Source organism: Eublepharis macularius, chromosome 5 (genome assembly GCF_028583425.1).
Source record: "Eublepharis macularius isolate TG4126 chromosome 5, MPM_Emac_v1.0, whole genome shotgun sequence".
In the NCBI taxonomy this organism is placed as follows: Eukaryota; Metazoa; Chordata; class Lepidosauria; order Squamata; family Eublepharidae; genus Eublepharis; species Eublepharis macularius.
The window spans coordinates 21,314,605-21,338,047 of NC_072794.1; the positions used below are offsets into that span (position 1 = coordinate 21,314,605).

Genomic DNA, 23,443 nt, shown 5'->3' on the forward strand with positions numbered 1-23,443 from the left:
TAAGTTCTAATGTGAAATTAAGGATGCGCCCTGCAAAAATGTGCAGTCCAGTTTTGGGCTCAGGTTTCCTACAGGGCATGTTTTTCAGTATGCTGGATTTAGTGGGGTGTGTGTCTTTTTAAAAAATTATTTTCAAGCACAATTTTTGGATTCTGGAATTTCAGCAACTGGAAAGCATGCCCTGTTAGAAAAACCTGTCTTTAAAATAGAATGAAATCCCCCCCCCCCAATGATCTTTTAAATTTGTTAAAGTAAAAAGGAAGGCAAGGCATGACATCACCGGGGCTACATCACAGTTGTTCCTTCCTTCTTTCGGTTCAACTGCATCAGCCCTGGGAAGAAAGAGCCCGTGGTTGTGATACAGTCCAGAACTGCTTGTCCGTCATGCCTTCCTTCCCCTTTTCTTTAAAAACAGGGGGGGCATGGGGCGGGGGAGAGCCCTTTTTGGAACCTAACAAGATGCCGGAAATGTTTGAAGATAACTTCATTACTTTTCTGGGAGTGTTCGTTTCTACTCAGACATAGCCATGCCAGCATGGTGAATTTTGGATATATTTTCAGCTTGGTATATCTGGATGCACAAACATACGTAAGATACTTATTCATTTGTAAGTGTTACCGGGAGGGAACACAGCACAGTATATCCCAGCCTTATCAGATCTTGGAAGCTAAGCTGGGTTGGTTGGAGGACTAAAATGGGAAGACTCTGCAGGGGAAGGCAATGGCAAACCACCTCTGCTTCTCCCTTGCCTCAAATGCCCTTGCTGGCATTGCCGTAAGTTGGTTGTAATGATGGCACATATAGCAAGGTTACAATGTGCATTTGGCATATTGCATTTTTAGCTTTCTGTCTCGGGAATCTGCCTCAAGAATGTTATGATGGTTTGTATTTGTATTAGGCTGATGAGGAATGAGGCTTTTTGCAACTTTATGGATCTACCTAGCCATTATCATCTTGCTTCCAAACTGTCTAAAAGAACGGAGACTTATTTAGCTTGCTGTGTGTCTGTGGCTCTCCTTCCAAGTACCGGCTTTGGATATAGCAACTTCCTTAAAAAGTTAGCAATGAATCACAGGGACTTCTGGGATGTGGGGGGCACATAGTGGTAGAAAAGTTTAATTAAAATACCTTTTAAACCACACAATACATATTATCGCTGGCAATGATCAAAACGTGTGGCACGTGCTCCCTCTGTGTATCATGTCACTAGCTAGGAATGTGGTAGGTGTAGCATTTGGAGTAATACTCAAGTGGGAGTAAAGCTGGATTTGGCCAAGGAGACTTTATAAAATGCCAAGCCAAGATGCTTTAAGCTTGACAGATTCTTTTAAGGTGCAAAGTGGTCAATTGTGTGTGAGATGCAGGGTTTTTTTTCTGGGAAAAGAGGTGGAGGAACTCCGGACTGCACAATGATGTCACTTTGGGTAAGCTGGAACAAGGGTGGAGTTTTTTAAAGTTTAAATTGCACTTAGCGAAAATGGTCACATGGCCAGCGGCCCCGCCCCCTGATCTTCAGACAGAGGGGAGTTTAGATTGCCCTCCATGCCAGGCGTGGAGGGCAATCTAAACTCCTCTCTGTCTGGAGATCAGGGGGCGGGGCCGTCAGCCATGTGACCATTTTCAAGAGGTGCCAGAGCACCGTTCCACCGTGTTCCAGCTGAAAAAAAGCCCTGGTGAGATGCAAACCCCCTTTTTAAAAAAATTCCTTCTAGACTAGCCCTGAAATTTCAGAAAGACCATGGCAAAGAAGAGAGTGGCGATTATAGGAGGTGGCTCCAGCGGACTTTGCAGCATCAAATGCTGCTTGGACGAGGACCTAGAGCCCGTGTGCTTTGAGAGCAGCGATGATATTGGGGGACTCTGGAGGTTCAAGGTAAGTCTGATGGATCCTTGCATCATTCTTGTGGAAGATGGTGTTGGTGGGCCATGTGTTCCACTATAGATCTACAGGTAGGGTGGTGAAGAGAAATTCTCTTTATTCCTCTTTACCCAGTTTTCCCCTGAAACCCAACAATCCTTTTCGTTTCCTCTTTTGAGGAATTTGGAGTCAGTTTCTCATCAACTCATTTTTGAGCAGAGGGGAATTTGAAGAGGGGAGGGGCAGGAATGGAGGATCGGCAGAATTTCAGAGTTTTTCTCTGTAGATGTTCAGTGGCAGGCCATGTCTTCCCAAGCTTTCCTGTCTTCCTGCCACAGCATCACCCTGGGGTTTTGTAGCTTTAACCTACTTTCAGCTGCAAGGGCTGAAGCTACAAAAATGTGCCTTGATTTTGAAGAGAAACGACAGAGAAATCCTGCTCTTAAAAGAGAATAAACGGAGAATAAGAGGAGTCAGAGGCTACATCTAAAAAAGTGAATTTTGGAAAAAGACATTTCTCACCTCATAACGACCCTGTTTATAATCTATGGTGATGAAAGGGGGTGGGAGGTTCCATTGGCCCCAGTCAATTAGACCTGAGGATGTGTGATCCAGTGTTAAGAGCAACAAGAGTGTATGGATAAGCCATGTTAGAAATCTGTATTTTGCCTGTTCCTGGTGCGCTTGGAGCTGAAGCGATTTGAGAAACTGATTCTGTACTGCAAACTTTCCTCTGGTTTCCCCCCCTATTTTCCTCCTAATTTTTTGATCTGGGCTTTCCTCAGCACACCAGAGCTGGTGAAAAATCTCTTTTCTCCTACTTCAGGGCTTTCACCACCGCTGAGTCTGCAATGCATCATCCCCGTTGCCTTTTCCCTGCAAGTTGACATACCAGGATACTGCCAGCTTCTGCACAGCCCTCCTCCTTCCTCCTTCTAGCTTTGTGCCTTTATTATTGGCATCTTCCCCCCCACCTGCCATCACCTTCACACACATACACACTCCACTCTTTCCCAATCTTTCATAGCAAACAGAAAGTTCTGCTTACCCCTGGATGAGAAAGCGGAGCAACAGCACCCACACCATCATTTTGTGGGGACATGCTGCACCCAGGAGTGAAAAGCTTTGATGGATTTTGAGGACTCCTCTTTCTCCTACCCCACCCCTGCCTCTCCTCCCCACACACTTTCCTGGCTGCAGTTGGATTTATTTTGTGACTTCTAGTGGGGTGGTGGTGACCCCCACTCCCTTGCCTGCTACCAGATCCCACCGGTAGGATGATACATTGTTTTGTCCCCTGACTAGCACCAAGCAGGAGTCAGGGCAGCAGGGGCATAGAGTGGCGCTGTTGGCTTGTCAGTGTGACATCACTTTGGGGGGAAACCTGGAAGTGATGTTACACTGATCTAGGGATTGCCATAAACTCTATGGCAAAACCATAGAGTTTCCAATTCCTAGAGTGGTTTGGTGTCACTTCTGGGTTTTCACTGTAAGTGATGTCATGCCAACAATCTTTTTTTAAATTAAATTTTCTTCCACTGACTAGAGGAGCTTCAGCAGGAAGGAGGGATTGCTGGCGGGAGATCTTGGTGTAGCAGCCCTAAAAGCCCTAAAAAGATACCTTTTGTAGGAGAATCCTGAAGAAGACAGAGCCAGCATCTACAAATCTGTGATCATCAACACCTCCAAGGAGATGATGTGCTTCAGTGATTTCCCCATTCCGGAGGACTACCCCAACTACATGCCCAACAACAAGATCATGGACTACTTCCGGATATACGCCAAGCACTTTGACCTTCTGAAGTACATCCGCTTGAGGGTAAGAACTTCTGAGTATGTCCCAGAAAAACAAGGAGGAATCCTAGGGCATCTTATAAAGAGAAACAGATTCGTTTAATAATAATAATAATAATAGGTTTATATACTGCCCTTCAGGACAGCTTAATGCCACACTTAGAGTGGTTTACAATGTGTATTATTATTATCCTCATGACAATCACCCTGTGAGGTGGCTGGGGCTGAGAGAGCTCTGAGAAGTTGTGCCTGACCCAAAGTCACCCAGCCGGCTTCAAGGAGAGGAGCAGGGAATCAGACCCAGTTCTCCAGATTAGAGTCCTGCTGCTCTTAACCACTACACCAAACTGGCTCTCTTTTTTAGAAGTAGACGCTGTTGTGGACTAGATTCAGCAGATATATTTATGGGAAAAGGTGTGAATAGTGAATTAAAAGGCTATCAGCTGCAAGAGAATGTCAAATTTCTATTCAAAATTCAGAAATATACAAGGTAAGCACAGTGACTATTCACAATGGCTGTAATTGGTGATGACACAGACTATAGACAACCCAATCCTAAGCCCCTGCTACCAGTCTGTTCCTGACACTGGTATGAACTGGCTTTGCTAGTTGGCATCCTGTGCTGCTTTGGCAGAGAAAAGACGCTGCAAAAAGACTGAACCCCAATGAGTTGATAGCATGCCAACCAGCCCTGGATTTCATGGTAACACCACTAACCCCCACCATTGCAGGAGTGGCATGCCAATGATGCCCTCATGACAGCCATTTAGGGAAGAAGCCAACCAATGCATGCTATGCTGGCACACCTCTGTGATATCACTATACCAGAACAGGAAAAGGGAAGAAACAGGGTGCCTCTGCAGCCTAGAGGGTCATAGCATGCCTGGTAGGAGGCCAATAGCTATCCTATTTCTGGGAAGTCTGCAAATGGAGGTTTAGATCTCCTTCTTCATGTGCATACCCCTTTGGCAGGCAGACATGCAGGGAAGGAGATCTGGCCAGTTCAGGCATGTTGGCTAGTTCTCTCCGTAAGTCACTTGAGGGGGGGTGGGTCTGTGTTCCTAGGTAGAGCCCTTTTGCAAGGTGAAAGGGCAGCAATAGAAGTCACCTGCTCATTTGCAATAGGTACTCCTGTCATCCACTGCATAGCTCAGCAGAGGGAAAAAGCACTGTTATGCAAAACGAAGGTGGTTTGTTTTCATTCCACCAGGGGTGGGGAATAAGGCAGAGTTCAGCTACTGGTAAGTACCAATCCCAGCAGTAGCAAAACAGGAGGAGGAGGTGGAGGCAGCAGGAATAAAACTCACACTGGACGTACAGCAGAGCATTCTTAACATACAGCCAGCTGGGAAAGAAGAAAATTAAGGGGCATTGCACAATCTGCTATTGGCCCTGGTGTCCAAACCAGGCATATGTACCAGGGCAGGAAAGAACAGAATATAATAATAATATTTGATTTTTATGCCGCCCTTCAGGACAACACCTACTCAGAGCAGTTTACAAAGAATGTCTTTATTATTATTATCCCAACAACAATCCCTGTGTGAGCTGAGGGGGAGGGGCTGAGAGAGCTTTGAGAGAGCTGTGACTGACCCAAGATTACCCAGCTGGCTTCAAGCAGAGGAGTGGGGAATCAAACCCGGTTCTCCAGATTAGAGTCCTGCCGCTCTTAAACACTACACCAAACTGGCCCTTATGCAGAGTGGCATAAGGGGATGAGTTCCCCACTTCAAGCCCTGCTTGCAACTAGGTACTAGACAGCCCAAGAAGGAGTCCCTGGCACAGCTGAGATCTTGTACTGTCAGATCCAACACCATTGGAAAGGGCCACTCGTGCTGAATTGGCTTTGGGGACAAACCAGACGATGCGTGTGATGTGAGTTGAGTCAGGGAAACCCTGACCCAACTTGTGGTCACACGTAATATGGGACACAGCTTGGCCTGGGAGGGTGGCGTGGGGGAGGGACGACTTCAGTCTTTCCTCCCATGCCATTTCTCCAAGCTGAAATCATCATGGGAACACGGGGGGACCTATTTACCCTGATGTACTGAATGCCGCATGTGGTGCTCCACGGTATTGCAAACAGCCTCCCACCCGCACAATGGTAGAGATTGGAAGGCTGTTGGTTTACTCCCACCACTGCTTTCACTGGGGTAACTTTAGGTGGCGCTGGGGCTGGGACTTGAATCCAGAGGGCTTAGAACGGAAAGTCCTGCTACTCCCCCAGTCCGTTTCTGCCTGTCCCAGAACGACAGTTGCTGAAACTGCCTGTGGATAGGAAATGATTGTTGAATCATTTGCCACCTGTAGTCTCTTACGTTTCCTCCCTGCCTTACGTTAGAATTTATTGCTTCCTTGAGCAAAATCCAGGGTTGCCTCTCTTGATGCGAGTTTGAGAACCATTTGCTCAAGCTGGAATGACTTGATGCCAAGCGTTGTTTACTCAGCAGTGTCGTATTCCAAGAAAACCAGTTTAGGATTTTGATACCTAGAAAAGTGTTCCGAGGCAGACGCTAAGATCAGGCACAGATCTTTGCTCACCAGAGTAGTGCTTCTGTCTCTGGCTTATTCCTTCTCGTTTGCTTGCAGACTAAAGTGTGCAGTGTAACAAGGCGCCCAGATTTCGCCAGCACTGGCCAGTGGGATGTTGTAGTGGAGACTGATGGGAAACAGGAATCATCTGTTTTTGATGCAATCCTCATTTGCACAGGCCACCACACGACTGCTCACCTGCCGCTGAATACTTTCCCAGGTATGGTATGCACTCACCAAAGAAGTGAATTTCCCCAGCTACATCACAGAGCAGGACAACGCTGCAGAGTTTGGTTGCAAACATCAGGATCTCAAAACCAAATACTACTACTGGAATCCATACCCCTGTCCATGATGTTCTTGTTTAATGTCAGAACATCAGGCAAGAACTCCTTTGACATCAAGCAGGTCCAACCAGTCTTTCCTCCCTTCCTGGAAAGCTGAGCTTTGGAATTCTTGGCTCTGTTCTCTGACAAAAGAAGGCATTTGTCTTGGAGTTTCATTGCTTTAGGCTAGACTTGCTTTCCTGCTGAAGACCAAATCAATTAGAATTAAGGTGGCGCCTCCATTTTGTTGGCTGCCGACTTCCATCTTGGCTCAAAGGCCACCTTCTCTCTGACATTCACACGGGACCCAGAAAACCAGCTTTAGGACAACTATATTACCAGGACTGAGAGCCCGAGAGGGGGCAGGATCAGGCCTGCATAGTAATTTCATCATCCTCTCTAGGAAACACCTTTGGAGATAAGCAAGTCTCTCTGCTGTCTAGCCCCAACCCATTAATCAGGAGGACCTCTCAATAATTTTTGAAGGTAACTTGAGGCAGAAAGGATCTCGCTGCGTTTACTTTCTTGTCGATTATAGCCTAGACTCCCATTAGCATTCACAGCTACAGGCCAGTTGGAATTTCCTCCCAAACCCCCAAGTTAAAGTAACTAAAACTGCCATTAGCACACACTTCCCTGCCCCAAGGCTGTTTCTTTGGAACATAAGTGGCCCGTCTAGTCCAGCATCCTGTTTAAAGTGGCCAATCAGTTACCCCAGAGTGCCCGCAGATGGGGCATAGAGGCCGAGGCCTTTCCAATTTTTTTGCCTCCTGGCACTAGTATTTCAGAGGTTTATAAGAACATGATACTTTTAGAACTCCCTCTTCTCAACTCCTCAGCCAATCACGGAGTGTTCCTTTTAAGTTCATCCCCATCTCCTTTCGCCAACCCTGGAATAAAGGGATTGTTTTGTTTTCCTTCAAGAACAATAACTGAGGCCAGAACTAGTCCACGGATCGTTATTGACTTGGTGTGCTCACATTCCAGTTTAGGGTACCATGAATTCAGTGACTTGCCTTATTTGGTCCTAGGTGGGGTAGCTGTGTTGCTCTTGAGTAGAACAGCAGGATTTGAGCCGGGTGGCACCTCAGAGACCAAAAAGATTTCCACGGTATAAGCTTTCGAGAGTCTGAAGAAAGAAGCTGTGACTCATGAAAGCTTACGCTCTGAAAATCTTGTTGGTCACTAACATGCCCCTGGATTCAAATCCTGTTGTTTGGTCCTGTTATGGATGTTTTGTGTGTACACGCTGGGTTCACACTATGGAAGTTTTCCTGCTCCTTGGACATGTTGTCTGTCTACTTCCCCTTGGGTATACTTTGTGGATTATTGGCTGCTTAGCCACATCGGACCATAACTTGTGGATATGGATCTTGAATGAAGGAGAGGCAAGAGTATCTGGGGGCATTTTGAGTAGCTGTAGCTTATGATGGGCATTGTAGTGTTGAGTATTGTTACTGTATCATGACGGCTTATATTTTCATGGCTGTTTGTGTGGGCTAATTATTGCCCTGATTTCTGATTTTACATTATCAGGCTCTCAGTAACTCTTCCAAACTTGTCTTTGAAGCTTCATAATATTATCAGAAATCCCTTTTTATAGCCACTGGTGTATCACTGCTAAGATTTAAGATAGAAATACCATCTAAGTCAACAGCTCTGAGGAACTGAAGGCAGTGGGAGAAAAGTGTTCTTCCCTTTGCTTAAGCTACCCCAAAGTGAAGTCAAAACCAAACTGAGAAGTGGGCCTCAATCATACTGACATGTATCTAGGGTACATGTGTCTTTTTTACAGCACAGAGTAACCTCTCAATAATTTGGCAAACAGGTTTAATTAGGATTAGTGATACATGAGAAGGAAAGTTCATCCTTCATCCTCATCAGTTCCCCCTCCCCCCCAAACCCATAATGGAGTGATGTCAGTCAATGGCCGTTTCCACACGGCTTACCTGCTTGCGTTATGTCCCGGCAGATCGTGCAAAAAACACAGAAGATCGCGTTTTTTCACACGAGATTTGCGCGACGTCATGTGACGTCACGCAAATCTCGTGCAAAAAAACGCGAGAGAGAATCCCAACAGCACATTATCTTAGATCTCTAGGAATTCCACTGATTCATTCCAAAGAAGAGGTTCAGGATGGAGTATTTAAAATCCATTTCACCAGCAGTACAGGAAAGGCATTTCTATCATCTGTAGATCTAATGGAGGCTTACCTCTGTACTCCAGTTCTACCATCTTTTCAAAAGTTCGTTCTGTTTGGGTATGGCAGGCACCAGGACCAGTTATGAGTACCCTTTGGATTAGCTTCTCCGTGTGTGTTTACCAAGGCCATCACTGTAGAAACTCATTTCAGAGGCAGGAGGGCCCATGTGTACCTATATCAGAATAATCTACTGATACTGGCCGTTCAGGGAACGGCATCTAGACTTCCTTATTTATCAACATGATAAAGAGTGTGGGGAATCCATTGTATTTCCCATTGTATGTGGGAGTAATCTTGGACACCAAGCGGGACCAGATTTCCTTCACACAGAAGAGAGATAAGATCAGAGTGACTTCTCAAAATGTCCAGAATAAAAACCTTGATGACCTGATGTATATCAGACATACTTAAAACTAGCAAATTACCTATTTTACTTACCACCCACATTTGTGCAGACTGTGGAGATTTAGTTTCTTGGGTGTGACTTCATTCTAAATGACTGCAGTAGCTGTTGCTGCCGCAACCAAGATCTGCTTATGCAATCTGGTGCCCTTTGCCCAAAGAGCAGGCAGTTCCTGTGCTGGTGGACCTACCTGTTGAACCTCTTAAGAGATTTTCCTTTTCTGCGTGATATCTTGACTCTAAATGACAAAGAGGCTACAACGCAGTTGCCACCTACACAGCCCCCTCCAAAGTCAAGCTTGTTCCTGTCACAGTAAACAACTTTGACTGTATGTACATGGGGTTGAGTTTCTGTATCCTTTCTGCTCCCCATGCTTTGCTTGCCCCAATTCCCTGCAGCTACTGTTAGGGCTTTTGGGATCTAAAAAAAATAATTGCTGATCTGATAAGCAATATTGTGCAAAGTCATTTTGACTGTATTCTGTAGCAAACCCGGGTTTAAAAAAGGTTGCAGCAAAGCAATGGGAAAACAGATGCTGCCAAATAGGAACCAGACTCCAGGAATTCTGTCAACAGAGGACTGTCCTATGTTCCAATTACTATTACATGAAAAGGTAGAAGGACAAGAGAATGAACAAAGAGCTAGAAGCATCACTGGGTGGCCTGGCCCGAGATTTGCTAAGTTCTTCTGAAGGGGCTAAGCCAAAGAAAGTCACTGAGGAGAACAGACAGTTCTGAAGACAAAATTCTGACATGCTAAATTTAATGTGAGAGGGGGCACTGTGGCCCAATCACATCTTCTGCTTTTCCAGTAGAATCTTCATTTTCTGTTTATCTTTCCCTCATCTGTTTCTTTTATAGAAACATCGTTTGCCCAGCTGGGGGGGGGACCCCACCCCACCCCTTCACATTGCACCACCGTTTGACATTGTCTAACCGGCTCAAGGTTGACTCAGCCTTCCATCCTTCCAAGGTTGGTAAAATGAGTACCCAGTTTCCTGGGGATAAAATGGAGATGTAGATGACTGTGGAAGGCAATGGCAAACCACCCCATAACAAAAGTCTGCCAAGAAAATGTCGTGATGCGATGTCCCCCCCATAGATCAGTAATGTCTTGGTGCTTGCACAGGGGACTATCTTTACCTTTACATATAAGAACAAAGCACAGTGTCATCATGCATCCACACAATGCGACCTTTAACAATTTGGCTGTTTGCTTACAGGGATAGAAAAATTCAAAGGACACTATTTTCACAGCCGTGATTACAAGAACCCGAATGAGTTCACAGGAAAGAGAGGCATTGTGGTCGGCATCGGGAACTCAGGCGGGGACCTCGCTGTGGAGATCAGCCACACGGCAGAGCAGGTCTGGCTTCATAATGGTATCCTTGCTTGGGTGATAATTACGGTTGCACATCTTAAGATGGCACCTGGAGTTCTCCCCAAAATTACTACAGAGATCTGTCCCCTGGAAGAGATGGAGGACTCCATAGTATACCATAGAGTTTAGGAGAAATGGAAGACCTAGAGTGACATTGCATCTCCTCAGAGTGCCCTCCACAGACATCTCTCATAAATATCCAGGGAGTTTCCAAGCTAGAGCCAGTAGCCAAAGTGGTAGTCCCAGAGTTTCTTAAAAAGTAATTGAGGTAGAATGTTAGAGGAACAAATTAATTATGCTGTAGCTATTAACAAAGATAATAAGTAAAGAATGTGAGTTCCAAGACAAATATGAGGCTGGTACAGGTAAACAGATTCCAGATTATTTATTTTAATTTATATGTGCCCTTCCCCAAGAAGCTCTGAAGTTGGTTAATTTGCAAAAATATAGACAGAGGGCCCAGTTAGAAGTCACTGTCTCTACATTCATTGCAAACATAGGCCTATGGTGTGGTATCATTTGGAATATTCCTTAGTTTTGGGCATCCTGCCTATCTCTTCCTGAACCATAGCGGCCAGAGCTTTCCCTCTACCTGGTGTGTCTTTATCCTGCCCTTCCTCAGGGTGGCATGCAAAACAGTCCTTTGAGGTAGGTGAGAATGTGACCCAGTGACCTGCATGGCTGAATAGGCATGCAAAACAGTCCTTTGAGATAGGTGAGAATGTGACCTAGTGACTTGCATGGCTGAATAGGCATGCAAAACAGTCCTTTGAGGTAGGTGAGAATGTAACCCAGTGACTTGCATGGCTGAATAGGGATTTAAGCCCTGGTTCAAAACTCTCATTCCCGCCCCCCCCTACCATTCTGGGGATTTTTGCAACTGCATTTGATTGCTGTGCCTGAGGACAAGGTCAGCAAGAGGTCTCGAGTTCTTTGGTATTAGGCTATGAGTTGATGGTGAGAAATTTCCCAAATATTTATTCCTCACTGCGATTCCTCTTCCCCCTCTTCCCCATATTGAGCAACTGCATTTAGGACTGTGGGGCTGGTTCCGGGATTTGGGGTCCAAGGCAGAGAGCACCCAATTGTCCTCCTGTCCTCCTCTCTTCACCATCAGGCCCTTCCGCCTGCACCTTCCTTTCCCCTCCCTCCTTGCCAGACCTCTCATTGCCCATACTCACAGCTGCCCACATTACCTGCATACCCTGGGCAGTGCATGTGGCTGGGAATGTGAGTAGTGGAGTGCTCACGGTCAGCAGCAAGGCCTGCAGACAGGTGGAATGGGAGACACTCGGACTAGGGTTTCTGGGCAGTGGGGCCCACCTGAAGCTCTGGGCCCTGGCAGCCGCTCCACCTTAGGGTATACCTATGCCAGCCATTTTGTACAGATGGAAAAGGTACAGAAAAGCGCTTCAAAGAAATTACCGTATCATGCACAGATTGCATTCACCTTTCCAAAAAGCAACTCACTCTGACTATATTTAGCTTTACCTACATTTGTCTCTCTCTGGGAACTGATATCAGAGTAATAGATCCTGGGTTTCCTAGGAAAATTGCAAGTAGAAAAGGGATATCAGAAAGCATAGATTGCTATGGAGGTTAGTAGTCTAAACAATTGTGTTTGTGTCTTGCCCAGGTCTTCCTCAGTACTCGCCGAGGGTCGTGGATATTGAATCGTGTCAATGACAAAGGCTATCCAGGAGATGTGGTGCTTACAACTCGTTTAAATGCACTTTTGAAGCGGTGTTTGAGCCCAAACATGGTAAACAACTGGGTGGAAAACCAGTTGAATGAAAGATTTAACCATTCTCATTATGGCTTGAAGCCTAAACACAGGTATACTCAACAAAGCATTGCTTTCTTTTGACTGACAAGATCAAGTCCTATATTTATTGGTTACCAGTAATACCTTGCTCTCGAACATGGACAATTTACAGGCCAAGAAAGGGGATTTATAATCTGTATCTGCGATAAGAAACTGTTGAGGATTTCTTCTTTTTCTGTAATCTCTTCGGATCTGAGAAGAAAATTTCTGGATCTTTATCTGAATAAGATAGAAGAGTCCAGTAGCACCTTTAAGACTAACCAACTTTACTGTAGCATAAGCTTTCGAGAATCACAGTTCTCTTCGATGTATTGTCGAAGGCTTTCACGGCCGGAGAACGATGGTTGTTGTGGGTTTTCCGGGCTGTATTGCCGTGGTCTTGGCATTGTAGTTCCTGACGTTTCGCCATCAGCTGTGGCTGGCATCTTCACCTCTGAAGATGCCAGCCACAGCTGATGGCAAAACGTCAGGAACTACAATGCCAAGACCACGGCAATACAGCCCGGAAAACCAACAACAACCACAGTTCTCTTCGTCAGATGCATGGAGGGTAAGAAGAAACTGGTTAGATATATAGGTGGAGAGGGGAGGGGGGAGTAGATGCAATCAGTGGCTTCTGATAATGAGATCAGTTTGCTTCTGATAATGAAATCAGTTACTTCTGATAAAGAGATAACCCTTCATAGTCTGTATTCAATCCAAGCCTGACTGAGTCAAATTTACATATGGATTCCAATTCAGCAGTTTCCCGTTGAATTCTGTTTTTGAAAGGTTTCTGTTGAACTACAGTGACCTTTAAGTCCTTGATGGAATGTCCTGATAGATTTTAGTGTTCTCCCACTGGCTTCTGGATGTTGCCATTTTTATTTGAATAAGAAACCTGTTTGCTCTTTTAATTATCATTTCATAACTCTGTTAGAGGACCTGGATTTTAACATAATGTTAGATGTGTGTAAAGATATAGCTGCTGCAATTAAACGCCGTCTGTTTTTAATGAATATTGAACAGCAATAATTTTTTAGCTATATTGCTGTCTTTTTCTGGTCGATCAGCCTTTTCTGGTCGATCGGCTTTAAGACCGAGATGAGATTTCGATGTTAATTGAACCCTCATGCCCAGCAATTAAGTTCCCAGTAGGGAACTTCCAATACACATCCAACTGAAAGTCCTTGTGACTATATATATAAATTGGTTGTTCTTTTAAGGACTAGAGTTCCAGGCCCTAACTGTCCTTTACATTGGCTTGAACTCTGACAACACATTTTCCAGTAAAGCCACTTTGGGAGGGGGTGATTTCTAGCAGAGCAGCAGGCAGAGTGAGAAGACGTATTTAACCCTTTCCCTGTTTGCTGTTTGTCTGTTCCAGATTGTTCTCTGTTCCTCCCCTCTATGGCTTTTCCTGGGGGGGAAACCCTCATCAGGGCTCAGCCATTGCATTAGACCTTTAGCAGCCCAGTTGGAATGGCCCTTGGATAGCTTTACAACAGTCCTCGAATCAGTGCAAAGAGAACTCTTTCTTTCCAATATAAATTACTAACAATTTGTGTTCAGCATTGCTTTCTCTAATGTATGTATTATGTGTGCACTGAATATGAATATTTTAGAGACTTGAAAAGGATTGCAAAAATGAAGATGACCCTTCCAAAAATGTCTTGCTGTCTGAAAAAACAAGAGGCAAAAAGGAGTGTTATGACCCTTACTTTCTCTTGGGTAGATTGCTGCCACCAGGAATATTATATTCCAAGATATTTTATTTAAATTTTCCCTTTGGTAACGTGCCTAAGCGTCAGGCTCCTTCGTGGTTCTATGTGGCCCTGAGGATAGGAATGGGATATAGCAATGACAGCTACTCTGGGATATAGCAAAAACAAAATAAACTTTTATTTTTTCAAGAAGTGTATCGGTTTCATAAAAGTAGTTCTCGGTTCTTAAAGTTTCTTCCTATAAACTCATTCACACAGATCTCTTCTAAGGCTTCACACACAGTTAGCCTCTTTCTCTGACTCAATATTTCTCTCACAGACGTGCTTAAAGTTACTCAGGCTGCACACAGCTTGCCTGCTTTCTCTAGACTCCTTCACAGAAATATGAAACCTGCTCAGGCAGCACACAGCTGGCCTCTCTTTCCCTGACCGAGTGTCCTTTCACAAACATGCTCAGTTCAGGTTCCATACAGGTTATATTTCTCTCATAAATACTTCAACATACTCAGGCAGCACACAGCTAGCCTGCCTTCTTCTGACTGAACTTTGCTTTTTCACTCTCAGTCTCAAACTGCCTTCACTCCACCCACACTCTCAGTCATGAGCCAATCACATCACTCACTCATCCCTCTCTCACCCCCCACTCTTCACCTATCTCACACCAAGCATTTAAAGACACATGCTCACATTTACTTGAAATCATTACAGGGAGTGAGAGGAAAATAAGAGAGATCAAGGTTGTATGAATGCTTCAGACTTACAGTGCAACCCTACGCAGAGTTATACCTTTCCAAGCCCATTGACTTCAATGGAACGAGAAGGCCGCAATTCTGCTTAGGATAGCACTATTAGGGAGCAATCCTAAGCAGGTCTACTTGGAAGTAAGTCCCATATTAATCAGCTGGGCTTAGTCCCAGGAATGTGTCCTTAGGATTGCAACCTTAATGTTTTAATCCCTTCAGTGCTCCTATAGATGACATTTATTTATATGATCCTGATAACTTTTGTATTAGGTAGGTAGCCGTATTGGTCGGCAATACTGAACATGAATTTTTAATTGTATTTTTAATAGGTTGTTATTTGCCCTGAGCCGGCTTGCGGGGAGGGCGGAATACAAATTTGAAATAAATAAATAAATAAATAAAACAGCAGGATTTGAATCCAGTAGCATGTTAGACACCAACAAGATTTTCAAGGTAGAAGCTTTCGAGCGTCAAAGCTCCCTTCTTCAGAGAATTTTTGCATGTATCTGAGGAAAGGAAGCCTTTACCTGGCTGAAGCATATGGTGCTTTTTGAATAATCAGTCCAAGCATCGTCAAAGGGCTGTTTCAAATTGTTTCTAAGTCCAGAAGTGTACAACTGCTACATCTCTGTTGTAGGGGACCTTGACATCCTTCTTCCAGGAACATGTCTGTTGTAGGAACATTGCATTTCCTCAATACACAAGTTGTAATAATTAGGCAGCTGGCAGATGCAACTTTCCTCTACTTGTATTGCATTTGATGCTGCGATGTAGAATGTGATTTCACAGATTTTACTGTCTAGACAGAAAGGCTACCTGTTAACAGTGTTCCTGGGTCTGCCAGAGGTCTGGCCAAACCAGACATGTGCTGGGAATTTGGCGCTGAAACAGTTTTCAGGTGTGTGTGGAGGCCCATTTGGATTGTGGGAACTTACATGTACTGATGGGCTACACATAACATTCTGCTGCGGGGCAAATACTGGCTCCCAGGACGGTTTCTGGTTGGGTCAATGGTGTGTATGTGTGGGGAACCTCCTTCCACCGCCCATCACTGTCCAAATCCAGACCAAGCCTGCCTGTGTCTGAGAATTATGTTTCAGAAATTGTTGGGAGCTCAGAATGGAGAATCCCTGGTGCATCTCTGGTTTGATAGGACCCTGGGTCCGGGAGACGATTGGCCATTGAGGCCACCAGGATGTTGGGTGAGGCGAGACTTGCCTTAAGCAGTTTTTGAAAATTAGGATTATTATTTTATAAGGAACTGAGTATCGTGCTGCCACCCAACAGCATCAGAGGAGCCCATGTCTAGTCTTCATGCCCATTCTTGCCAAATAGAGTATTTCCAAGATTTCTCTCTTTCCTTCAGCAAAGCCTTTGGCTATTGTGTGAATTCATTGAAAGGGTGTGTTCCCTTTTTCTTAGCTCCAGAGAGCATATCTTCCCCTTTAACTAAAGCTGTAAGTAGAAGTATGCTGTTTACTTTCAACAAAGGTGGTCTTCTCCACTGCCATGACATGGCGATGGACAGGGCTTTTTTTCTGGGAAAAGAGGTGATAGAACTCAGCGGGTTGCCCTTGGAGAAAATGGTCACATGGCTGGTGGCCCCGTCCCCTGATCTCCAGACAGAGGGGAGTTTAGATTGCCCTCCGCGCAGCAGTGCGGAGGGCAATCTCAACTCCCCTCTGTCTGGAGATCAGGGGACGGGGCCACCAGCCATGTGACCATTTTCAAGAGGTTCCAGAACTCCGTTCCACCACATTCCTGCTGAAAAAAAGCCCTGGCGATGGAAAGGAACACTCCAGATGCCAGGCCAGACCATGCAGTGGCTTGCTTTGTCATTGATTTTGCTTTATTTATTTTACGCCTTGCAGGTTTTTCAGCCAGCATCCAACTGTCAACGATGAGCTGCCAAACCGCATCATTTCTGGCAAAGTTCAAGTAAAGCCAAACATCAAGGAAATTACCGAAAGTGCTGTCGTCTTTGAAGATGGCTCAAAGGAAGAAAATATAGATTTTATCGTCTTTGCCACGGGGTACAGTTTCGCCTTTCCCTTCCTGGGGAATACTATCCGAGTAGTTGAGAATCAGACCCCATTGTATAAATTTGTCTTCCCTCCTCACTTGGAGAAGCCGACCCTGGCCATCATTGGCCTCGTCCAGCCCTTGGGGGCCATCATGCCCATTTCAGAACTGCAAGCTCGCTGGGCGACCCGTGTGTTTAAGGGTAAGCGCTTTCCTGTCTCTTCTGGATAGGCTTCTTATGGTATGCAGGTCTTATTTGCTTAAGCCATGATTACAAATGGGCCTTGGCTGGACATGGCAGCCGTTTAATTTCTAGCATAATTTAGTTCAGTATTTTTCTCCTCCCTTTCTCCCCGATGGAGATGCCCAAAGTGCCTTATAGAATACTGCCGATGGAAATCCGTAGGTGCCATCAAGTCACAACTGACTCATGGCGATCCCAGCAAGGGGCTTTCAAGGGAAGTAAGAAACCGAGGTGGCATTGCCAGTGCCCTCCTTTGCAGATCCAAGTACTGACCCTGCTTAGCTTCTGAGTTCTGGTGCGGCCTTCCCTCCCATGTGTGAAAATACAGTTTCGAAAAATATAATATAAAATGAATGAATATAAAAACAAAGTGGGGTCTTCTTGTTTAACTCTTTTCCATCAAAGTACACAGAGACTTCTTTTAGAGTTTTAATTCCTTTTTTTTTTGTTCAAATAAACTCTAATCTTCTCGACAAAGCAAGATACTGGAATATAAATGCATATTAAACTATACCCAACTAGAGATGAACAAATGCATGCAATAAAAATGAAATCTTTTAACATTTCTCAATCATAAGTATGTATGCTTTAAAATCAGATCATACATATTCTATTATGAAATGCATTGGAATTTCCTAAATGTGCAGAAATGTTCATTTCTCACATAAAAACTTCTGTGCGAGCTCTCCACTCCTGATCCCAGCCGGGTGAAGGGAAAACAGGATTGCCTTCTGCTCCGTGCATGATTATGGCTGGGTGAAGAGGGGCAGGAATTGCTACCTGCTCCTGATCCCTGCTGGGTGACGGGAGGAGTGAGCGCTACCTCCTGCTCCGTGCCTGATCCTGCCAGGCGAAGGCAGGAGGTGGGCTTTTGCTACATGCTCCACTCCTGATTCCAACTGGGTGAAGGGGGTGCAGGCATTGCCACCTTCTCTGCTCCTGATTCCAACAGGTTGAAGGGGGGCAGAGATTGCTGCCTGCTTGGCGCCTGATTCCAACAGGGTGAAGATGGGATGGGCATTGCCACCTGCTCTGTGCCTTATTCCAGAAGGTTGAAGGAGGTGGTATTACGACCTGCTCCAATTCTTGTCCCAGCTGGGGGGAAGAAGGGAATTGCCTCCTGCTCTGTACCTGATCCCACCCAGGTGAAGGTGCTGGGCAGGCATTGGCACCTGCTCCACTCCTGATCCAAGCTGGGTGAAGGGGGCAGGCATTGCCACCTGCTCTGCTCCTGATCCCAGCTGGGTGAAGGTGGGTGGGTATTGCCACCTGCTCCGCTCCTAATACCAGCTGGGTTAAAGTGGGGGATGGGCATTGTCACCTGCTCCACTCCTACAGCCAGTTATGATAAGGCGAGGGTGGGCATTGCCATCTACTTCGCTCCTAATACCAGCTGGGTTAAGGCAGGGGGCAGGCATTACCACCTCCTCCACTCCTGATCCCAGCTGGCTGAAGGGGGGACGGACATTGCAACCTGCTCCAGTACTAATACCAGCTGGGTTAAGGTGGTGGTGGGCATTTCCACCTGCTCCACTCCTAATACCAGCTGGGTTAAGGCAGGGGCGGGCATTACCACCTCTTCCGCTCCTGATCCCAGCTGGCTGAAGGGGGGGCGGGCATTGCCACCTGCTCCACTCCTAATTCCACCTGGGTTAAGATGGGGTGGGCATTGCCATCTAATACCAGCTGTGTTAAGGTGGGAGATGGGCACTGCCACCTGCTCCGCTCCTAATACAGGCTGGGTTAAGGCAGAGAGTGGGCATATCTACCTGCTCCCCTCCTGATCCCAGCTGGGTGAAGGGGGGAGGGCATTGCCACCTGCTCCGCTCCTGATCCCAGCTGGCTGAAGGAGGCGGGTATTGCCACCTGTTCCACTCCTAATATCAGCTGGGTTAAAGCAGGGGGCAGGCATTGCTACCTTCTCCACTCCTAATACCAGCTGGGTGAAGGGGGGAGGGCATTGCCTCCTGCTCCACTCCTAATACCAGCTGCCTGAAGGGGGTGGCCATTACCACCTGCTCCAGTACTAATACCAGCTGGGTTAAGGTGGTGGTGGGCATTGCCACCTGTTCCACTTCTAATACCAGCTGGCTGAAGGGGGGGCGGGCATTGCCAAATGCTCAGCTCCTAATATCAGCTGGGTTAAGGTGGGGGTGGGCATTGCCACCTGCTCCACACCTAATACCAGCTGGGTTAAGGCATGGGGAGGGCATTGCCACCTTCTCTGCTCCTGTTCCCTGCCTGGGCTTCCCACCACGGCATGTTTTCTGGAGCCATATGGTGAGTTACCTGGGCTTTCCTCTGTGGCAGCGCCCCCTGGTGGTGCACCAAGGTATAAAGTGAGTTGTCTGAAATACGCTTACTCAATTATATAGTAAAAAGATGACAATTGCTATGTATAAAGACATCTCTAAAATCTTTTACATGTGACAATAATATAAAAATGTGATTGGTCTTAAATTTAGCTGAGTCTTCATATTTTTAATCATGTGACAATTTGTCAAAGTCAGCTTATGTTACCGTTGCACACCTGCACAGATAAGATTCTATAAATCTTTGAAGATATAAAAAACCGCTACAGCTTTGATTAACAGATTATACTTAATCTTTTCTAGCAATTAAAAACTTATTTATGTACACGTTCCCACCTACTTTTAATTAGTTGTCAAAGATAAAAGAGTATCAGTATTTTCCCACAAGCTGTTAATGAACTGCATTAAAGGTCATACACAGTTTACTGAAATACATGCAGGGTTTTTTTTCAGCTGGAACGCAGTGGAACGGAGTTCCGGAACCTCTTGAAAATGGTCACATGGCTGGTGGCCCCGCCCCCTGATCTCCAGACAGAGGGGAGTTCAGATTGCCCTCCGTGCCATGGCACAGAGGGCAATCTAAACTCCCCTCTGTCTGGAGATCAGGGGACGGGGCCACCAGCCATGTGACCATTTTCTCCGAGGGCAACCCATGGAGTTCCAACACCTCTTTACCCAGGAAAAAAGCCCTGAATACATGTATAACTGGATATATATGATTAAAATAAAATCTCTGTGACAGAAGGGCATTCACACAATGTCACAGAGCAGTCTCCTTATTTGCTTGGGTTCCACCCTCTTGTTCCAAAAGACATGGAAATAGTGGACTGCAAGGGACAATCAAAGATGACTATAGTCAAGAGTAGACAGCCTAGCATCTACATCGCACAGAGGCAAAGGGAATCCCAGCCACATTGGCTAACGAACAGTTGAAATAACATCAGGATTGATTTCACGGTCCAGTTTTTCTATCTTCCTCCATTTTGTTCCTGAAAGCATTGCCACTCAACCTTTGCTTCTCTTTCTCAGGGCTTAATACAGTACCGTCAACAAGTGAAATGATGTCAGATATCACATCAAAGAAAGCAGCCATGGCAAAAAGGTATATAGTGGGCCAAACCTGAATTGTTAACTTGGTGTTCTAGCGTTGCTGTTTTCTCCTGCTGCTGTTATTATGAGGTGGCTAATGTGGCTAGGATACCACCAAGAAAGAATAAAATAATTGGCTTCTGGATTGCCAGCTCTGTGTTGGAAAATTCCTGGAGATTTGTAGGTGGAGGAGGAACCTTAGTGGGGGATAATGCCAAATTTTCTCCTGGAGAACTGATCTCTGTCATCTGGAAATCAGTTGTAATCCCAGGAGATCTAACTGGAATTTGGCAGTCCTACTTATCAAACTATTTTTTAAAAAATCAGAATATTTTGCCAATTCAGAATTTCTTGGAACACAGCCAGGTTTTTTTTTTTTGGCTTGGTTAACATTTGTTAATCATGAAAATTACCTTATTTCCCGTGGCTGAAATCCTATCCACTAAAAGCAACAGGTTTTTCCTGTTAATATTTCTTTGTCAACAAATCTATTTTCTCTGACAAAAACAGGTTGGTGGAGAGTTTTGAGGGACCTCAAAGGGAAAGGTTCTCTCCCCGCCCTGCCCACAGTACAGTACCAGGTACTCTATAGAGAGCTGCCTCCCCCCAGTATATAGACAGCCTCCCCCCAGTTTCCCACTCCCCCCGCCCCTGCCGGCAGCTGAGTGGTTGCAGGAAGCACAGGCTAGCAACTCTTACACTGGGATTAGTCAAAACTTGACTTGGCCTGAAATCAAGAGCCGGCTGCAGCCTTAGGTATGCCAAATGCCTGCGGATGGTAGGCAAAGTCCCAACGATTTGCCTCTCTGCCTGGCAATCGCTGGGAGGAGGCAGGCTGTTTGCAGACTGGCAACTGAGATGGGGTGAGATGGAGAAGATGGAGAGGTGGTGGCATCATCACATCACTCTAGGATTCACTAGAAACTCTGTGGTTAAACCATAGAGTTTCCATCAATTGCTAGAGCAATGTGACATCATTTCTAGCACTGGTGATTATTTTTTTCTCTTGCTACTACTCTGAAAGGGAGAAGGGTTGCTCCCAGGAGATCTTCCGCCATAGTGATCTCCCAGAAGATCTCCCAGGAGATCTTCCACCATAGGGACCTGGCAACCCTAAGTTAGTTCCATCCAGTTTGTGAAATTCAACCCCCAACAAATGAACCAAAATGGGTTGACCCAACGGTAAAGCTACTATTAAAATTTCTTGACCTCATGTTATCAACTGGGAGCACAAGGAAAGGCTCCTACTGTCATGAGTGCCCAAGGGCGATTAGGCTGTGGGGAGCAATATATAAAATTGTTGTTTTCATTATCAGAAACTAATGCAAAACTTTGGGCAGACCCTGGTTGGAAAAGAAAGAGAAGCCGAATATTTAAAAAGTAAGGGTTGGGATGAAAACTGAGGAAAAGTTCTAAGTAAAACTTATAGCACGAGGCCCAGGCTATAGAGTTACCCAAGGCATTGTTACCCAGTTTTTCTATTTGAATTGAGGAGTTTAACAGTGTTACGAAACCCCCTCCAGGGTGAGACCTTGTCACTCCCTCTGCAGTGTACTGTTTCCCCTGTTCAGTTGCCTCACCTTTCCCTTTCTTTCAGGTATGTGAAAAGCCCTCGTCACACCATCCAAGTGGATTACATTGATTACATGGACGAGGTGGCCACTGAGATTGGGGTGAAGCCGAATGTCTGGTCCCTGTTCCGTGCAAATCCCAGGCTGGCCTGGCAGATTTTGAGAGGGCCTTGCACGCCATATCAGTACCGTCTGCAAGGGCCAGGGAAATGGACTGGAGCCGAAAAAGCTATCCTGACCCAGCACGACCGGATCATCAAACCCCTGAGGACAAGGGCCACTGACAACTCACCTTCGGGTGCATTGATGCCCTTCATGTTCAAAATGGCTGCCTTGGCGGTGGTTGTCTTGGCAATCCTCTATACTTACTTTTAGGTGTCAAAGGTGCACATTTGTTAAAGACAAATGTTCTGGTCCCATCCATTTTATCTGTTAATCTTTATGCTTTTTAGCAGTCATTCTCTGTAAATATACACCACTGTGCCTGAAGTTGCCAACTTCTATGTGGGGCCTGGAACTCTCCCAGAATTACAATTGATCTCTAGACTACAGAGATCAGTTCTGACTGATACCCGGCTGAAGGTCTTCCCCTCCCCAAGCTCTACCCCCAAATCTCAAGGCAGTTCCTAACCCAGAGTTAGCAACCCTAGCAGTGCCCTTTACAGACACGTTCTCCTGGTGAACGTCATTCATGTGAGCAGCATTATGCCAGCTTGACCCCTTTGAATGGGTCTCTCAGGGCTTGAGTTAACATGTGCAATATATCTGTTAAAATGCAACCAATGGCAAATAAGTAACTTCTCTAGAAATAGCACTTTGAACCGCAGTGGCGTGACTGTGATTAAATGTTATCAGCATTGGATGTCATGAGAGTGAATTGAAGTAGGACTAGGAACTGTGTTCCACTGTGGTTGGGTGAAGGCAAGCAATGCTGGTGAATAGCAAGAAAGGAACAGGAAGCAATTGTTTAAGTCAAGTTTAAATTGCCATGTTTAATTAAAAAAAATTGTTTCACGCTCTAGATTCCTGTTTGCATAATGTATACAATTTGAAGCATCATACAGACATTCATTGCCATAATCGAGTTTTACAGGGGATATCTATATATTGCTGGATGTTGTGATTCTGTAATTATTCACCATGTGAACTATTACAGTATCCAACAGCATGATAATTACCTCCTCCCCTCTCCAATAGTTATTTTTCCCAGTTCCTCGTGAAGTGCTCCCTTTAACACAGATAATGGATAGCCCCATAAATCCACATATTTTTCAGAGCTTAATGGTGACTTTAAAGCATCCAGCTGTTAAAGCTGCCTTTATCATTCCCATTTGAAAATTTGGTCCTTGTGCAGTTGCTTTGATGGTACTACGTAAGCAGTTTCTGTAAAGTTCTGACTTTTCTCTACTCTGCTTGCGGCTTAAGCATGTCAACAA

The 23,443-nt window shown here is 45.4% G+C and overlaps 1 protein-coding gene across 2 annotated transcripts in view; it reads left to right on the plus strand.

Annotated features, from left to right (window-relative positions):
* LOC129331383 (flavin-containing monooxygenase 5-like) overlaps positions 1–23,028 on the plus strand; it is a 30,991-nt gene extending 7,963 nt beyond the window's left edge. For both annotated transcript variants that reach the window (XM_054981915.1, XM_054981914.1), the window contains exons 2-9: positions 1,714–1,874; positions 3,490–3,678; positions 6,243–6,405; positions 10,341–10,483; positions 12,135–12,334; positions 16,641–16,993; positions 20,377–20,449; positions 22,034–23,028. In XM_054981915.1, coding sequence (XP_054837890.1) covers positions 1,740–1,874; positions 3,490–3,678; positions 6,243–6,405; positions 10,341–10,483; positions 12,135–12,334; positions 16,641–16,993; positions 20,377–20,449; positions 22,034–22,382 — 1,605 coding nt within the window. In that variant the 5' untranslated portion in view covers positions 1,714–1,739 and the 3' untranslated portion in view covers positions 22,383–23,028. The remainder of the gene's footprint in view (positions 1–1,713; positions 1,875–3,489; positions 3,679–6,242; positions 6,406–10,340; positions 10,484–12,134; positions 12,335–16,640; positions 16,994–20,376; positions 20,450–22,033) is intronic.
* Positions 23,029–23,443: the final 415 nt, after the last annotated feature.